Source organism: Cupressus sempervirens, chromosome 5 (genome assembly GCF_028749045.1).
Source record: "Cupressus sempervirens isolate cs-2001-9-10 chromosome 5, ASM2874904v1, whole genome shotgun sequence".
In the NCBI taxonomy this organism is placed as follows: Eukaryota; Viridiplantae; Streptophyta; class Pinopsida; order Cupressales; family Cupressaceae; genus Cupressus; species Cupressus sempervirens.
This window is the reverse complement of record NC_143122.1, coordinates 597,362,807-597,376,501: the sequence shown is the minus strand read 5'-3', so window position 1 is coordinate 597,376,501 and position 13,695 is coordinate 597,362,807. Positions and strand designations below refer to the sequence as shown.

At 36.9% G+C, this 13,695-nt stretch overlaps 1 protein-coding gene across 4 annotated transcripts in view; it reads right to left on the bottom strand.

Annotated features, from left to right (window-relative positions):
* Positions 1-340: 340 nt before the first annotated feature.
* Positions 341-13,695, bottom strand: part of LOC149557336 (prolyl 4-hydroxylase 1-like) — a 255,775-nt gene continuing 242,420 nt past the window's right edge. For 3 of the 4 annotated variants that reach the window (XM_089832008.1, XM_089832010.1, XM_089832007.1), the window contains 2 exons: positions 1,189-1,281; positions 341-849 (listed from right to left, as the gene is read on the bottom strand). In XM_089832008.1, coding sequence (XP_089688134.1) covers positions 745-849; positions 1,189-1,281 — 198 coding nt within the window. In that variant the 3' untranslated portion in view covers positions 341-744. The remainder of the gene's footprint in view (positions 850-1,188; positions 1,282-13,695) is intronic. The other variant, XM_089832009.1, reaches the window with a different exon arrangement.

The window sequence follows — 13,695 nt, the reverse complement described above, 5'->3', positions numbered from 1 at the left end:
AAATATATCTAGACTCGCCTTGTTTCTACTAACTCATTAGATGCATCTGCTTATTGAAGTTTGCAGAAACAAAAATAAAAACAAAAAATCTAATGAAATTAGACCAAATTTTGAAGTTGTCAAGTAATCTTGGCCCTCGAGGATAAGTTGCCAAGTACAACTTTTTCAACTACACCAATAACTATTAGGTTGTCAATTATTTTTTACCTAAGAATATATTTAGTTACAATGACTCTCCTAAAGCATTTGACAGCAGAAATATAAGGCTGTGTTTCTAGGATGCCAAATGAAGGACATTTTTTCACATAACTGGTAGAAAATATTTTCTTTGACAACGAACTTATCTCCTCATCAATGGAGAACCTGAATTTATACTTTTCTAGCAGTTTATAAACACACTACAAATGTATCACTGACATCTTTATTCACAAATTTCACCATTGGAAATAATCAGGCTGTTGAGAAACACACAAAATTGCTAGTCAGTCCACTAGCTTTCACTCTTTGCTTTCCTCACATTGCATATATAGTACATAGCCTAGATATACTTGTATGGAAAATACATGTTCAGCTACGAATCTCCGCAACTATGATCTCATGCTCAACATAATGTACTCCCGCTGCAGCTGCAGAATATTTCCTAACCTTGTGCAATATTTATTCTTAGTGTCTATGCCCAAGGGAGACGAATATCACCCTTTTTACAGATATAATGAATACTTTACAAAGGCAATGAGTGAGTGATTAGGCAACCCTCTCTCTAATCCATTTTGTAGCTGACCATTTGACACCCCCTAATATCTCACAACCTCCATGCATACTCTTTTGGTCCACCGAACCATCGAGAGCCTGCATGTATCCAGATAAAGGTGATCAATGGTAAAGAGAAAAAATGAAAGAAGATTAAAACCCATAAAAACCATTTAAGCAAAAGCAACAGTCAATTAACTACATCAACTATAACCTATTATAGCTGTTTTCACATGCCTTATACAATAATTGAAATAACATACTGTAACTACCATCCTCTTCTTTCCAAATCCAACTAAACAATACTTTACACTATGATTCCCTAATGCATTCGAACTTAGTGAACAAATGGCACAATTTAGCAAATGCAAGCTGTTGAGTTGTCTTACACAACCGAGCAATTTTTATTCTACAATGATGAGGAAGGGCAAAATTTACCATACTCCAGAATAGAATTGCATCTCCCTTCTTTGGTTTCACAGATACACCTTTGACCATCTTGCCACCACAACTACAATCTGTATCTCCGGCCTGAAGATTGATATGAACAAATATTGCTTCAATATTTTTTAAACTACTGCATTTCTTGTAATGCAAGATATTGTTAAAATGCAGAATTCAGCTGTAGATTTAAATTATTGCCAAAGGCATCATAATTGCAACTCCAAAGTAAATGCACATACGAGAGTACAGTTATTTGTCTTCAACAGTTTCATTGCTCCAATGCTAAAGAATTTCATGCACTCAGTTTTATAATATTAAAAACACCAGCATATATTAATATTTTTCAATTCCATGAAGGGCAGCATGGCATAAATGCCTACTTCATAACAATAATTTCTAGTTCCAACATAATATGAACAGTGGCAGAAGTACATTTAGTCTCTATAAAACACCTAGAAATAACCTATTTATGCATTACTAGAAAGAGCATCAATAAAAATAAAGCAATAGGGCAATATTGAAGGGTGTAAAGTGTAAAACATTTCAGATGCATGAACCCACACAACCCATGTATAAACCAATACAAAAGGAGATGTTACTTACCAGTTACCAATTTAATACAAGACAAAATAACAAACAATACAACAGAGATGGTGTTCTCAAAGTCAAATTACAACCATAAAATGAGTTAAATTGTGAGGGTACTGGATCCTTTTGTGAGATAAATATAGATCATTACTTAACCCATCGTGTCTCTGACCAACAATGGACTGATCACATTAGCAAATCAAGGTTGGCTTGAGGATCATGCATTTAAATAGTCAAAAACTCAAAATAAAAAACAGGCAGGCATGCTCCCCAGTTGACAATAAAAGATTTCACTAGGGATTTATTTACTGCTGATATAATCTGTAATCATTTCACTCTTGATAGACAATTTCTAGTACAATCATATCCTTTATTGAGATAGCTACAATGAAACCTACCCTCTGATAACCCTACATAAGTTTTGGATCATTCAATCAAGCAAGAGTACCCAAATAACTTGTTACACAAAAATAAATAAATAGTGTAATATCAGATTACCTGATAGACCAACCCTGAGAAGTGGGCATGAAGAGAATATAAAATAAAACAATCCATAATCTCCAAAAATTAACAAAGAGGAGAATTCAAAGTGTCCAAATTTACAGTTGATTCATCCTTTGTGTAGAATCAATGAATATAATATGTAAGCCTTTGAACAAGTTTAATAAAATGCCTACATGCTAGTATAGGAATTATATCGTCGAGTTGTCACTTGATAAATAATTCTAAATTCATAACTTAACTCTAAACTGATGATTTTCTCATAGTTACCAAGGAAATGGGGACTGGAACTGGTACAGAAGACAATGACAAACATGTAAACATGTTATTTAACGGGAAAAATGGTTGAAAAGGCCTGTACTTGGAGACAGACCTTACATATATGCACACAAGTACATTACTACATATACAGTGGATATGCAATTTTAAATAACTTAAAAAGCCATAACTCCTTAACTCCTTAATATATATATATATATATATATATATATGTTGATATTTAAGAACAAACATGAAATAAAAATATTATTTTCACCATAGGTACTTACTTGGACATGGCAAACAGATGCTGGGAGGGGAGTGCCATTATCATTTTTAAAATGGTACAGGTGTCCTCTGGGATAACTAAATTTTAAATCGACAAATAGAACTTCAATCCATGTTTACACCTTAAGTTTGATTGATGTTTCTCTTCACGCTACTACACATAGTTTGGAAACTGGTAACCCACCACTTCAATGATGCACCTGTAAACTCAAACAAATCACAAGAAGCTGCAGGCCCAGACTCATCCTGAACGTCCATGCGTGTGACCTGCAGCTGCATTTACAAAGGACAAACCAAAAATGTAATGCACATTTTCCCTTTCTAAGGCATGCTTCCTCACCGATAAAAGACAGGTCAAGGCTGGAAGGAAATTATCTGTCATTTCTTTATTCCACCCATTTTTGATATTGAAGCATTCAAGTATGTAAATTGTTGGTGTTAGATATTTTGAGGACAAAAAAACTCTATGCTTTCTATAGAAAGTACATAAATAGTTGAATTTCAATTTGCGGAGATTTGGATTGGTTAATATTTGCAAGCAAATCAGATAGATGTTTTATTGGCTGAATAAAATGCATCCCCAGATCATTTGCAGAACTAATGTTGGCAATTTGAGGGATTGTTTCTGCTATTGCATATATTGTTTATGATTACACTGACTTTTATAAACAAAAAATCAGATACAGAGTTTCTATATGGGGGTTTCTATGCTTATTTTTCCTGTCAGAAATTCAGCATCTCATTATCCAATCTTACTTTCATATTTGGTTACTTCGGTGTATAAGAGCGTCATAAAAACATTGATGAAGGCCAGTATTATTTCTCATATGAAACTGATCATAGATCAGTAATCATGTTGAAATATTTGAGAACTACAATTCAGATCTGTTGCTTATGCTGCATTTGAGGATATATGCCAGCATACGAGGGCTTCAGTTTGTTGCTTGAAACATAAGTTTGAACAACAAGGGTTTGCAGTACTGCATTATTGCTAATCAGTTAGGGATTGGCATCTGCATTTGACACTGGTTTGCTAAATGATCATCTCCTAAAGTTGTCCAATGTTGCACATTACAATTTTAGGTGATTGTATAAGCAAAATTTAAGGCTTTTTAAAATTTGTTGTACAAGTCTATATAGTTTCAAGTACTGTGACATGTCATTTACATGCACGTTTATGTTTCACATACATTTGAATTAACCTATGCAAACTAAAACTAGAACTTTTGCAATTAATTGTTTTTTCAAGCTAGAGTTCATTAAAAAAATCAATGCAAGGGTTTGGAGCAATTAAATCTATCACATTTTGTACCCAATGGAATCATTAAGCAGCAATGATTAAAAAAGGCACTGACATCTAGGTAAACAAAGCTCAGCAAGACCAACCTTAAGATTGACCATTTGCAACTTGTGATATTGCTATCAGGATTTAACTATGTGATTTTGAGTCAAACTCATTGACCCATGTTTCATGAGTAGTGATTCAACTTGAATCCATCTCTCATGAGAATAAATGAAACACTTACTCATTGGATCTAGGTGATGCTTACAAGGGTGAAGCGCCGGGACTTCCCCGGAGGTCACCCATCCCAGTACTACTCCACCTTGAGTGCACTTAACTACGAAGTTTCTTCCATTGTTAAACCCAAAGCTTGCAACCCCATTTGCAAAACCTTCACCAAGTGGTGTGCCTTATGAACCATTCATTAGAAAGCCCCTAGGATGGGTGACCTCCCAAGAAGTCCTAGTGCTTCACCCCTGTGAGCATCACCTAGATCCAATGAGTGCTAAGTGTTCCATTTATTCTCATGAGAGATGGATTCATGTTGAATCACTACTCATGAAACATGGGTCAATGAGTTTGACTCAAAATTACACAATTAAATCCTGATACCAATATCAAAATTTGACTTGTGGAAATTATCTCCTACTTATCAATTGATGAGCTTAAGGGGCTTTCTAATGAATGGTTCATAAGGCACGACATTTGAAGGTTTTGCAAATGGGGTTGTGTAATGATCCCTTTTTAACCCCTTGACCTAAAATCCAAATTTTAGGCATAAGTTAAAGAATCTTTTGGAAGATTTCTTCATATAGGGCATAGGAATCTTTTCTCTCTCTTTATTATGATCATCATAAGAATGAAGACTTACAGTGCCAAAGGGCACGTGAAACAAGCTACAAGCGGTTCCCTGGAGGATATCCGTCATGTGCCCAAAATTACTCCACCTCTCCCTCCACAAACTCCCTACCTTAAGATATCATAATATGGACGAGGAATAGACCCTTATGTACTATAATTAGAATATGTTCCTAATGAGGATCCTTATGAATGTATCTTTATATATATATATATATATATATATATATATATATATATATATACATGTATCCTTAATTCAATATATATCTAAATTCATTTTACATATTCATATCTCTACTTGTGTATATATACATACATACATACATACATACATACATATACATATATATATATAAACAAACTTGTATAAATATGTATATATATTAGAATAAAACTTGTATCATAATTTTACCATTGATGAAATTTTCAACATAATCCAATGAGCCGATATATCTCATACATACCGATGAGTACTTTGGTATTTTACTGACTGACGTGGACTAGCATACTGTGTACTTCGAGCCTATATGCTTACATGACATGCCTTGCTTTTATGTGTCTCTTTCCTTAAACTTTTCCCTTGCCTTGCGACTAGTGTTTCGTTTTTTTAACTTTTTTCTGCCTTCCCTTTCGGTGGGTACCCATCGACACTTATAAGTACTAAGAGGGTATGCCAAGCAGTATGCCTCTTTGCATTAGTGTCATTGTTACGTCAATGCCATTTAATCCATATTCATTTGATAATATATTAATATAACATTATGTTGTTAGATAGCATAACATATGATTTCATTATATCGGTGATAGGTAAGTATTAAACATAAAGACATGATCAGATTAGAATTGTATTAAACGATTTTAATAATAATAATATTATTATTAAATATTATAATTAATGATATTTATATAATAAATATTATTATAGTAATAACATATTGCTTGTTTATTTAAACCAATAAAAATATAGTGTTAGATTCATGTATTGAATAAATTAACAATAATGTACTTAAGATATTAACTCAAATAATAAAACAAATATGAGCATATGTTTTTTTTATAAAGAAATGATACATTAGTCATGGCTCATGACAGGTTGCAAGCTTTGTGTTTAACCATGGAGGAAACTCCATAGTTAAGTGCGCTGAGGTTGGAGTAGTACTAGGATGGATGACCTCTTGAGAAGTCCTGATGCTTCACCCCTGTGAGCATCACCTAGATCCAATGAGTGCTAAGTGTTCCATTTATTCTCATGAGAAATGGATTCATGTTGAATCACTACTCATGAAACATGGGTCAATGAGTTTGACTCAAAATGACACAGTTAAATCCTGATAGCAATATCACAATTTGACTTGCTATGGAAATTATCTCCTACTTATCAATTGATGAGCTTAAGGGACTTTCTAATGAATAGTTCATAAGGCACAACACTTGGTGACGGTTTTGCAAATGGGTTTGCAAGCTTTGGGTTTAACCATGGAGGAAACTCCATAGTTGAGCACGCTTAGGCTGGAGTAGTACTGGGATGGGTGACCTTCCGGGAAGTCCTGATGCTTCACCCCTATGAGCATCACCTAGATCCAATGAGTGCTAAGTGTTCCATTTATTCTCATGAGAGATGCATTCATGTTGAATCACTACTCATGAAACATGGGTCAATGAGTTTGACTCAAAATCACACAATTAAATCCTGATAGCAATATCACAATTTGACTTGCTATGGAAATTATCTCCTATGTATCAATTGATGAGCTTAAGGGGCTTTCTAATGAATGGTTCATAAGGCACAACACTTGGTGAAGGTTTTGCAAATGGGGTTGCAAGCTTTGGCTTTAACCATGGAGGAAACTCCATAGTTAAGCGCACTTCGGCTGGAGTAGTACTGGGATTGGTAACCTCCCAGAAAGTCCTGGTGCTTCACCCCTGTGAGCATCACCTAGATCCAATGAGTGTTAAATATTCCATTTATTCTCATGAGAGATGGATTCATGTTGAATCAGCACTCATGAAACATGGGTCAATGAGTTTGACTCAAAATCACATAGTTAAATCCTAATAGCAATATCACAATTTGACTTGTTGAAATTATCTCCTACTTATCATTTGCAACTTTTCTAGGTTGACAAGTCGAGACACCAATCACCTCAAACATCACATTGTAGGAAATGTTAGGTGTGTAGGAGATGATTTCCACAGCTAGTCAAATTGTGATGTGAATATCAGGATTTAACTGTGTGATTTTTGAGTCAAACTCGATGACCCATGTTTCATGAGTAGTGATTCAACATGAATCCATCTCTCATGATAATAAATGGAACACTTAGCACTCATTGGATCTAGGTGATGCTCACAGGGGTGAAGCACCGGGACTTCCTGGGAGGTCACCCATCCCAGTACTACTCCAGCATGAGCGCGCTTAACTACGAAGTTTCCTCCACAGTTAAACCCAAAGCTTGCAACCCCATTTGCAATACCTTCACCAAGTGTTGTGCCTTATGAACCATTCATTAGAAAGCCCCTTAAGCTCATCAATTGATAATAAATGGAACACTTAGCACTCATTGGGACTTCCCGGGAGGTCACCCATCCCAGTACTACTCCGGCCTGAGCGCGCTTAACTACGAAGTTTCCTCCACAGTTAAACCCAAAGCTTGCAACCCCATTTGCAATACCTTCACCAAGTGTTGTGCCTTATGAACCATTCATTAGAAAGCCCCTTAAGCTCATCAATTGATAAGTAGGAGATGATTTCCAAAGCTAGTCAAATTGTGATGTGAATATCAGGATTTAAATGTGTGACTTTTGAGTCAAACTCGATGACCCATGTTTCATGAGTAGTGATTCAACATGAATCCATCTCTCATGATAATAAATGGAACACTTAGCACTCATTGGATCTAGGTGATGCTCATAGGGGTGAAGCACCGGGACTTCACAGGAGGTCACCCATCCCAGTACTACTCCAGCCTGAGCGCGCTTAACTACGTAGTTTCCTCCACAGTTAAACCCAAAACTTGCAACCCCATTTGCAAAACCTTCACCAAGTGTTGTGCCTTATGAACCATTCATTAGAAAGCCCCTTAAGCTCATGAATTGATAAGTAGGAGATGATTTCCACAGCCAGTCAAATTGTGATGTGAATATCAGGATTTAACTGTGTGATTTTTGAGTCAAACTCGATGACCCATGTTTCATGAGTAGTGATTCAACATGAATCCATCTCTCATGATAATAAATGGAACACTTAGCACTCATTGGGACTTCCCGGGAGGTCACCCATCCCAGTACTACTCCGGCCTGAGCGCGCTTAACTACGAAGTTTCCTCCACAGTTAAACCCAAAGCTTGCAACCCCATTTGCAATACCTTCACCAAGTGTTGTGCCTTATGAACCATTCATTAGAAAGCCCCTTAAGCTCATCAATTGATAAGTAGGAGATGATTTCCACAGCTAGTCAAATTGTGATGTGAATATCAGGATTTAAATGTGTGATTTTTGAGTCAAACTCGATGACCCATGTATCATGAGTAGTGATTCAACATGAATCCATCTCTCATGATAATAAATGGAACACTTAGCACTCATTGGATCTAGGTGATGCTCATAGGGGTGAAGCACCGGGACTTCATGGGAGGTCACCCATCCTAGTACTACTCCAGCCTGAGCGCGCTTAACTACGGAGTTTCCTCCACAGTTAAACCCAAAGCTTGCAACCCCATTTGCAAAACCTTCACCAAGTGTTGTGCCTTATGAACCATTCATTAGAAAGCCCCTTAAGCTCATCAATTGATAAGTAGGAGATGATTTCCACAGCCAGTCAAATTGTGATGTGAATATCAGGATTTCACTGTGTGATTTTTGAGTCAAACTCGATGACCCATGTTTCATGAGTAGTGATTCAACATGAATCCATCTCTCATGATAATTAATGGAACACTTAGCACTCATTGGATCTAGGTGATGCTCACAGGGGTGAAGCACCGGGACTTCCCGGGAGGTCACCCATCCCAGTACTACTCCAGCCTGAGCGCACTTAACTACGGAGTTTCCTCCACAGTTAAACCCAAAGCTTGCAACCCCATTTGCAAAACCTTCACCAAGTGTTGTGCCTTATGAACTATTCATTAGAAAGCCCCTTAAGCTCATCAATTGATAAGTACGAGATGATTTCCACAGCTAGTCAAATTGTGACGTGAATATCAGGATTTAACTGTGTGATTTTTGAGTCAAACTCGATGACCCATGTTTCATGAGTAGTGATTCAACATGAATCCATCTCTCATGATAATAAATGGAACACTTAGCACTCATTGGATCTAGGTGATGCTCACAGGGGTGAAGCACCGGGACTTCCCGGGAGGTCACCCATCCCAGTACTACTCCAGCCTGAGCGCGCTTAATTATGGAGTTTCCTTCACAGTTAAACCCAAAGCTTGCAACCCCATTTGCAAAACCTTCACCAAGTGTTGTGCCTTATGAACCATTCATTAGAAAGCCCCTTAAGCTCATCAATTGATAAGTACGAGATGATTTCCACAGCTAGTCAAATTGTGACGTGAATATCAGGATTTAACTGTGTGATTTTTGAGTCAAACTCGATGACCCATGTTTCATGAGTAGTGATTCAATATGAATCCATCTCTCATGATAATAAATGGAACACTTAGCACTCATTGGATCTAGGTGATACTCACAGGGGTGAAGCACCGGGACTTCCTGGGAGGTCACCCATCCCAGTACTACTCCAGCCTGAGCGCGCTTAACTATGCAGTTTCCTCCACAGTTAAACCCAAAGCTTGCAACCCCATTTGCAAAACCTTCACCAAGTGTTGTGCCTTATGAACCATTCATTAGAAAGCCCCTTAAGCTCATCAATTGATAAGTCCCGGTGCTTCACCCCTGTGAGCATCACCTAGATCCAATGAGTGCTAAGTGTTCCATTTATTATCATGAGAGATGGATTCATGTTGAATCACTACTCATGAAACATGGGTCATCGAGTTTGACTCAAAAATCACACAGTTAAATCTTGATATTCACATCACAATTTGACTAGCTGTGAAAATCATCTCCTACTTATCAATTGATGAGCTTAAGGGGCTTTCTAATGAATGGTTCATAAGGCATAGCACTTGGTGAAGGTTTTGCAAATGGGGTTGCAAGCTTTGGGTTTAACTGTGGAGGAAACTCCGTAGTTAAGCGCGCTCAGGCTGGAGTAGTACTGGGATGGGTGACCTCGCGGGAAGTCCCGGTGCTTCACCCCTGTGAGCATCACCTAGATCCAATGAGTGCTAAGTGTTCCATTTATTATCATGAGAGATGGATTCATGTTGAATCACTACTCATGAAACATGGGTCATCAAGTTTGACTCAAAAATCACACAGTTAAATCCTGATATTCACATCACAATTTGACTAGCTCTGGAAATCATCTCCTACTTATCAATTGATGAGCTTAAGGGGCTTTCTAATGAATGGTTCATAAGGCACAACACTTGGTGAAGGTTTTGCAAATGGGGTTGCAAGCTTTGGGTTTAACTGTGGAGGAAACTCCGTAGTTAAGCGCGCTCAGGCTGGAGTAGTACTGGGATGGGTGACCTCCTGGGAAGTCCCGGTGCTTCGCGCCTATGAGCATCACCTAGATCCAATGAGTGCTAAGTGTTCCATTTATTATCATGAGAGATGGATTCATGTTGAATCACTACTCATGAAACATGGGTCATCGAGTTTGACTCAAAAATCACACAGTTAAATCCTGATATTCACATCACAATGTTAGGTGTGTTACCCTGGTATTAACCCTGTTCCGAATTTCAAAAAAATTTAGTCAAAATGAGAAAACAAACACCTAACTTCAAGCCTTAAAATGGCCAAGGGTTTATCCAATATTTGGTAGTCTCATAATTTTAAATCATCCAGCTCGTTGTCAACTCCATGCTACACTTCAAAATTTCCAAATCGAAGTTGGGAGTCAAATGTTATGATGTTTCAAAGATTATGAAATTATTTGGAAATTCAAAATTCAAAAAGGCAAAAATTAAAACTATAACTTTTGGAAAAGGAAAAGTTAAGGTTAGAAAGTTAGTGGTCAGTTATTGCTTCTATGGTCAAAATTCCCTCTCTCCATAACCTATGCACATTCTCTCTCTAAAACTACAACTTTCTAGAATGGTTGAGGTTAGAAAGTTGGAGCTGGGAAATTGAACTTAATGGTCAAATGTTTCTACGGGTCGACATTCCCTCTATCCCCAAACCTATATGCCCTCTCTCTCTAAAACCTTAACTTTCCAAGAAGTTAGAGTCGGAATCTGAACTCTCTCCAAAATGCATGCCCTAATCCTAACTCCTACTTTTCAAGAACCCCAACTCAAACTTGCATTTCAGAATAACCACCATATGGAGCTCATGAAAGATACAGGCAGTGGTGAGAATACAAATTACTAAAGCTTCTTCAATCTCTCCTTCAACACAGCTGTGCAAAGCATATCCTATGTCACGATTGACAATTCACTGAAATTAAAGATGACCATTCAAGTAATAAAGATTATTTTTGGGATCATTTGAAGTCGAGCTAGCCAGCGGATGGAAAGGGTAGTTTTGGAAAAATCATTCCATAGCCCTCATAAAGAGTATTTACTCGTAGAATGTGGTGAGCACAGTCCCAAAGAAGCTTCATGAGGTGCAAAAAAAAAAAAAGAGAGATTTGATTTGAATAATGTGAGATGTTCAAAGCATCTAAACATCTACATAGGCATGTGATGCAATATGTTATTATGGAGGAATGGAAAGAAGGATAGTTAGAAAAGATGTCCAAAGCGTGCCATTTAGGAATAGCTTGAAGATGTATAATGGAGTTCGCACTAATTTGAGAAACCCCATAAGAAGTTCAATAGCTATAGTGAATGCATGTAATATTCTCGGCCAAATATCTATTTGGTGAGGATATCGTTGGCTTGAAAATGAAGATGAGGTAGGACCTACATAATGCACCAATTTATTTGAATAGAACACCCATCGATGGACATGTCTTTTCTGGTTATTATTATCAAAACCATATTGATTGATAGGACTCATAGCAAGCAGGGCAACGATTTCACTAAATACCCCAACCTTGACCATTATAGGTGAATGACTTTTGAAATGGAAAACCTATGATTTGTTTGATAAAATGTCAAGTAATCCACCATCTTGTGGCAAGAAATGATTACAGTAGATGCCGAGAAATTGCTCACACAAAAGTCTTTGAAAATCATAGAAAAGTTGACATCAACTTGTTGGATTGAATGTCTCCGGTTAAACCAACATTTAATCACACTTATGAAATCCTCATTTGTGGACTCTTATCCATTTGTGTGCGAACTGTTTGATCGAATGTCTCAAACATATTATTTTTTAGAAGCATTTGCCAGGTCTGAAAACCATTTGATAGAATGTGCAATTCAGCAAAATACTCGACAACAAATTGTGAATGGGGGGGACAATGCACAACAATGGAGATTAGATTTGGAACCATCCAATGCCATGCTAAGCAATGAAAGCACTAGCCTATTTATGCCATTCACTTGTGGTCCCAAAACTTTAGAACTGGTTATGCTTATCGTAGATACACATACTTGCTTGGAATGACTGGATACCGAAGCGAATGCATGTGGAAGCTTGAAGATGGACGGGTGCCCTAAGGGTGCCACCTAGATGTCACTCAAGCTGAGTTTGGCATCCGGGGGCTTGAGTGGCATCTAGGTGGCACCCACAGGGCACCCGGGAGCTTCTGTCAGCATCCATGGAGAAAAAGTAACTTTTGAAACTGGCATTAGATTGTGGTTTGCGTTAGAAGCAATATGTGTTCTATTGTGTCATTTATTTTATCCTAGCCTACTACAAAAGTAAATGAGAGGTGACAAATCCTAAATCATTTGCTTTAGTTGTTTGATCAAAATCACAACTAACAGAAAGTGCAAGCCTGGCTATCCATCAACAACCATACTTACAATTGCCTAGTCCCTCTATCTTACCAATACTATGAATAGATTTGGAATTATTGTTTCTCATGAGTTTCTTTTCAAGGATCTCTAGAACTCCAATCAATATCAACCTTATTCCTCCAACAAACTACTACTCACTGAATTAAATCATGCACAAAGCTTTATCTGCTCAAATTTTAAACACTTTAAAAATAATAATCTGTCCCACGTCCCAAAACATTAGAAATAATCTCTAACCTTCACAATTTTGTATTTACTCCTCCTAATGCTTTAATAATAATTGTGGCTTTTATATATAAACCCATGACACTTACAAAATAACTATTTACCAATCATTAAAGCCTCAACCGAAATTATAATGCATACTCAAAACAATATCAATGAGGTTGCATGGATCAAGTTTCGGACAATAAAATGTAAATATAACCCGAACATTTTGTTGTCTATTTATAAAACATAACAGTCTAATTAAATATCAATTTCTTTTATTTTTTAATCAACCCTTACAAATGTGTCTTCAATAGAGACTTCACAAATATGGTGCAAATATATACTCCATTGCAAATCCACTCCTAGGAAGAGCAATGTTTTGTCCAACTCGTCTTCAATCGACTGAAGGTTTGTGCCCTCGTGCATTCAGCTAATGCAGAGCATCATAAACTTTCATCAATTTCAATAATAATTTGAACATGTCCAATGCATTGCAAACCCCTCTTTTTATAATGATTAGATGAAACTCTC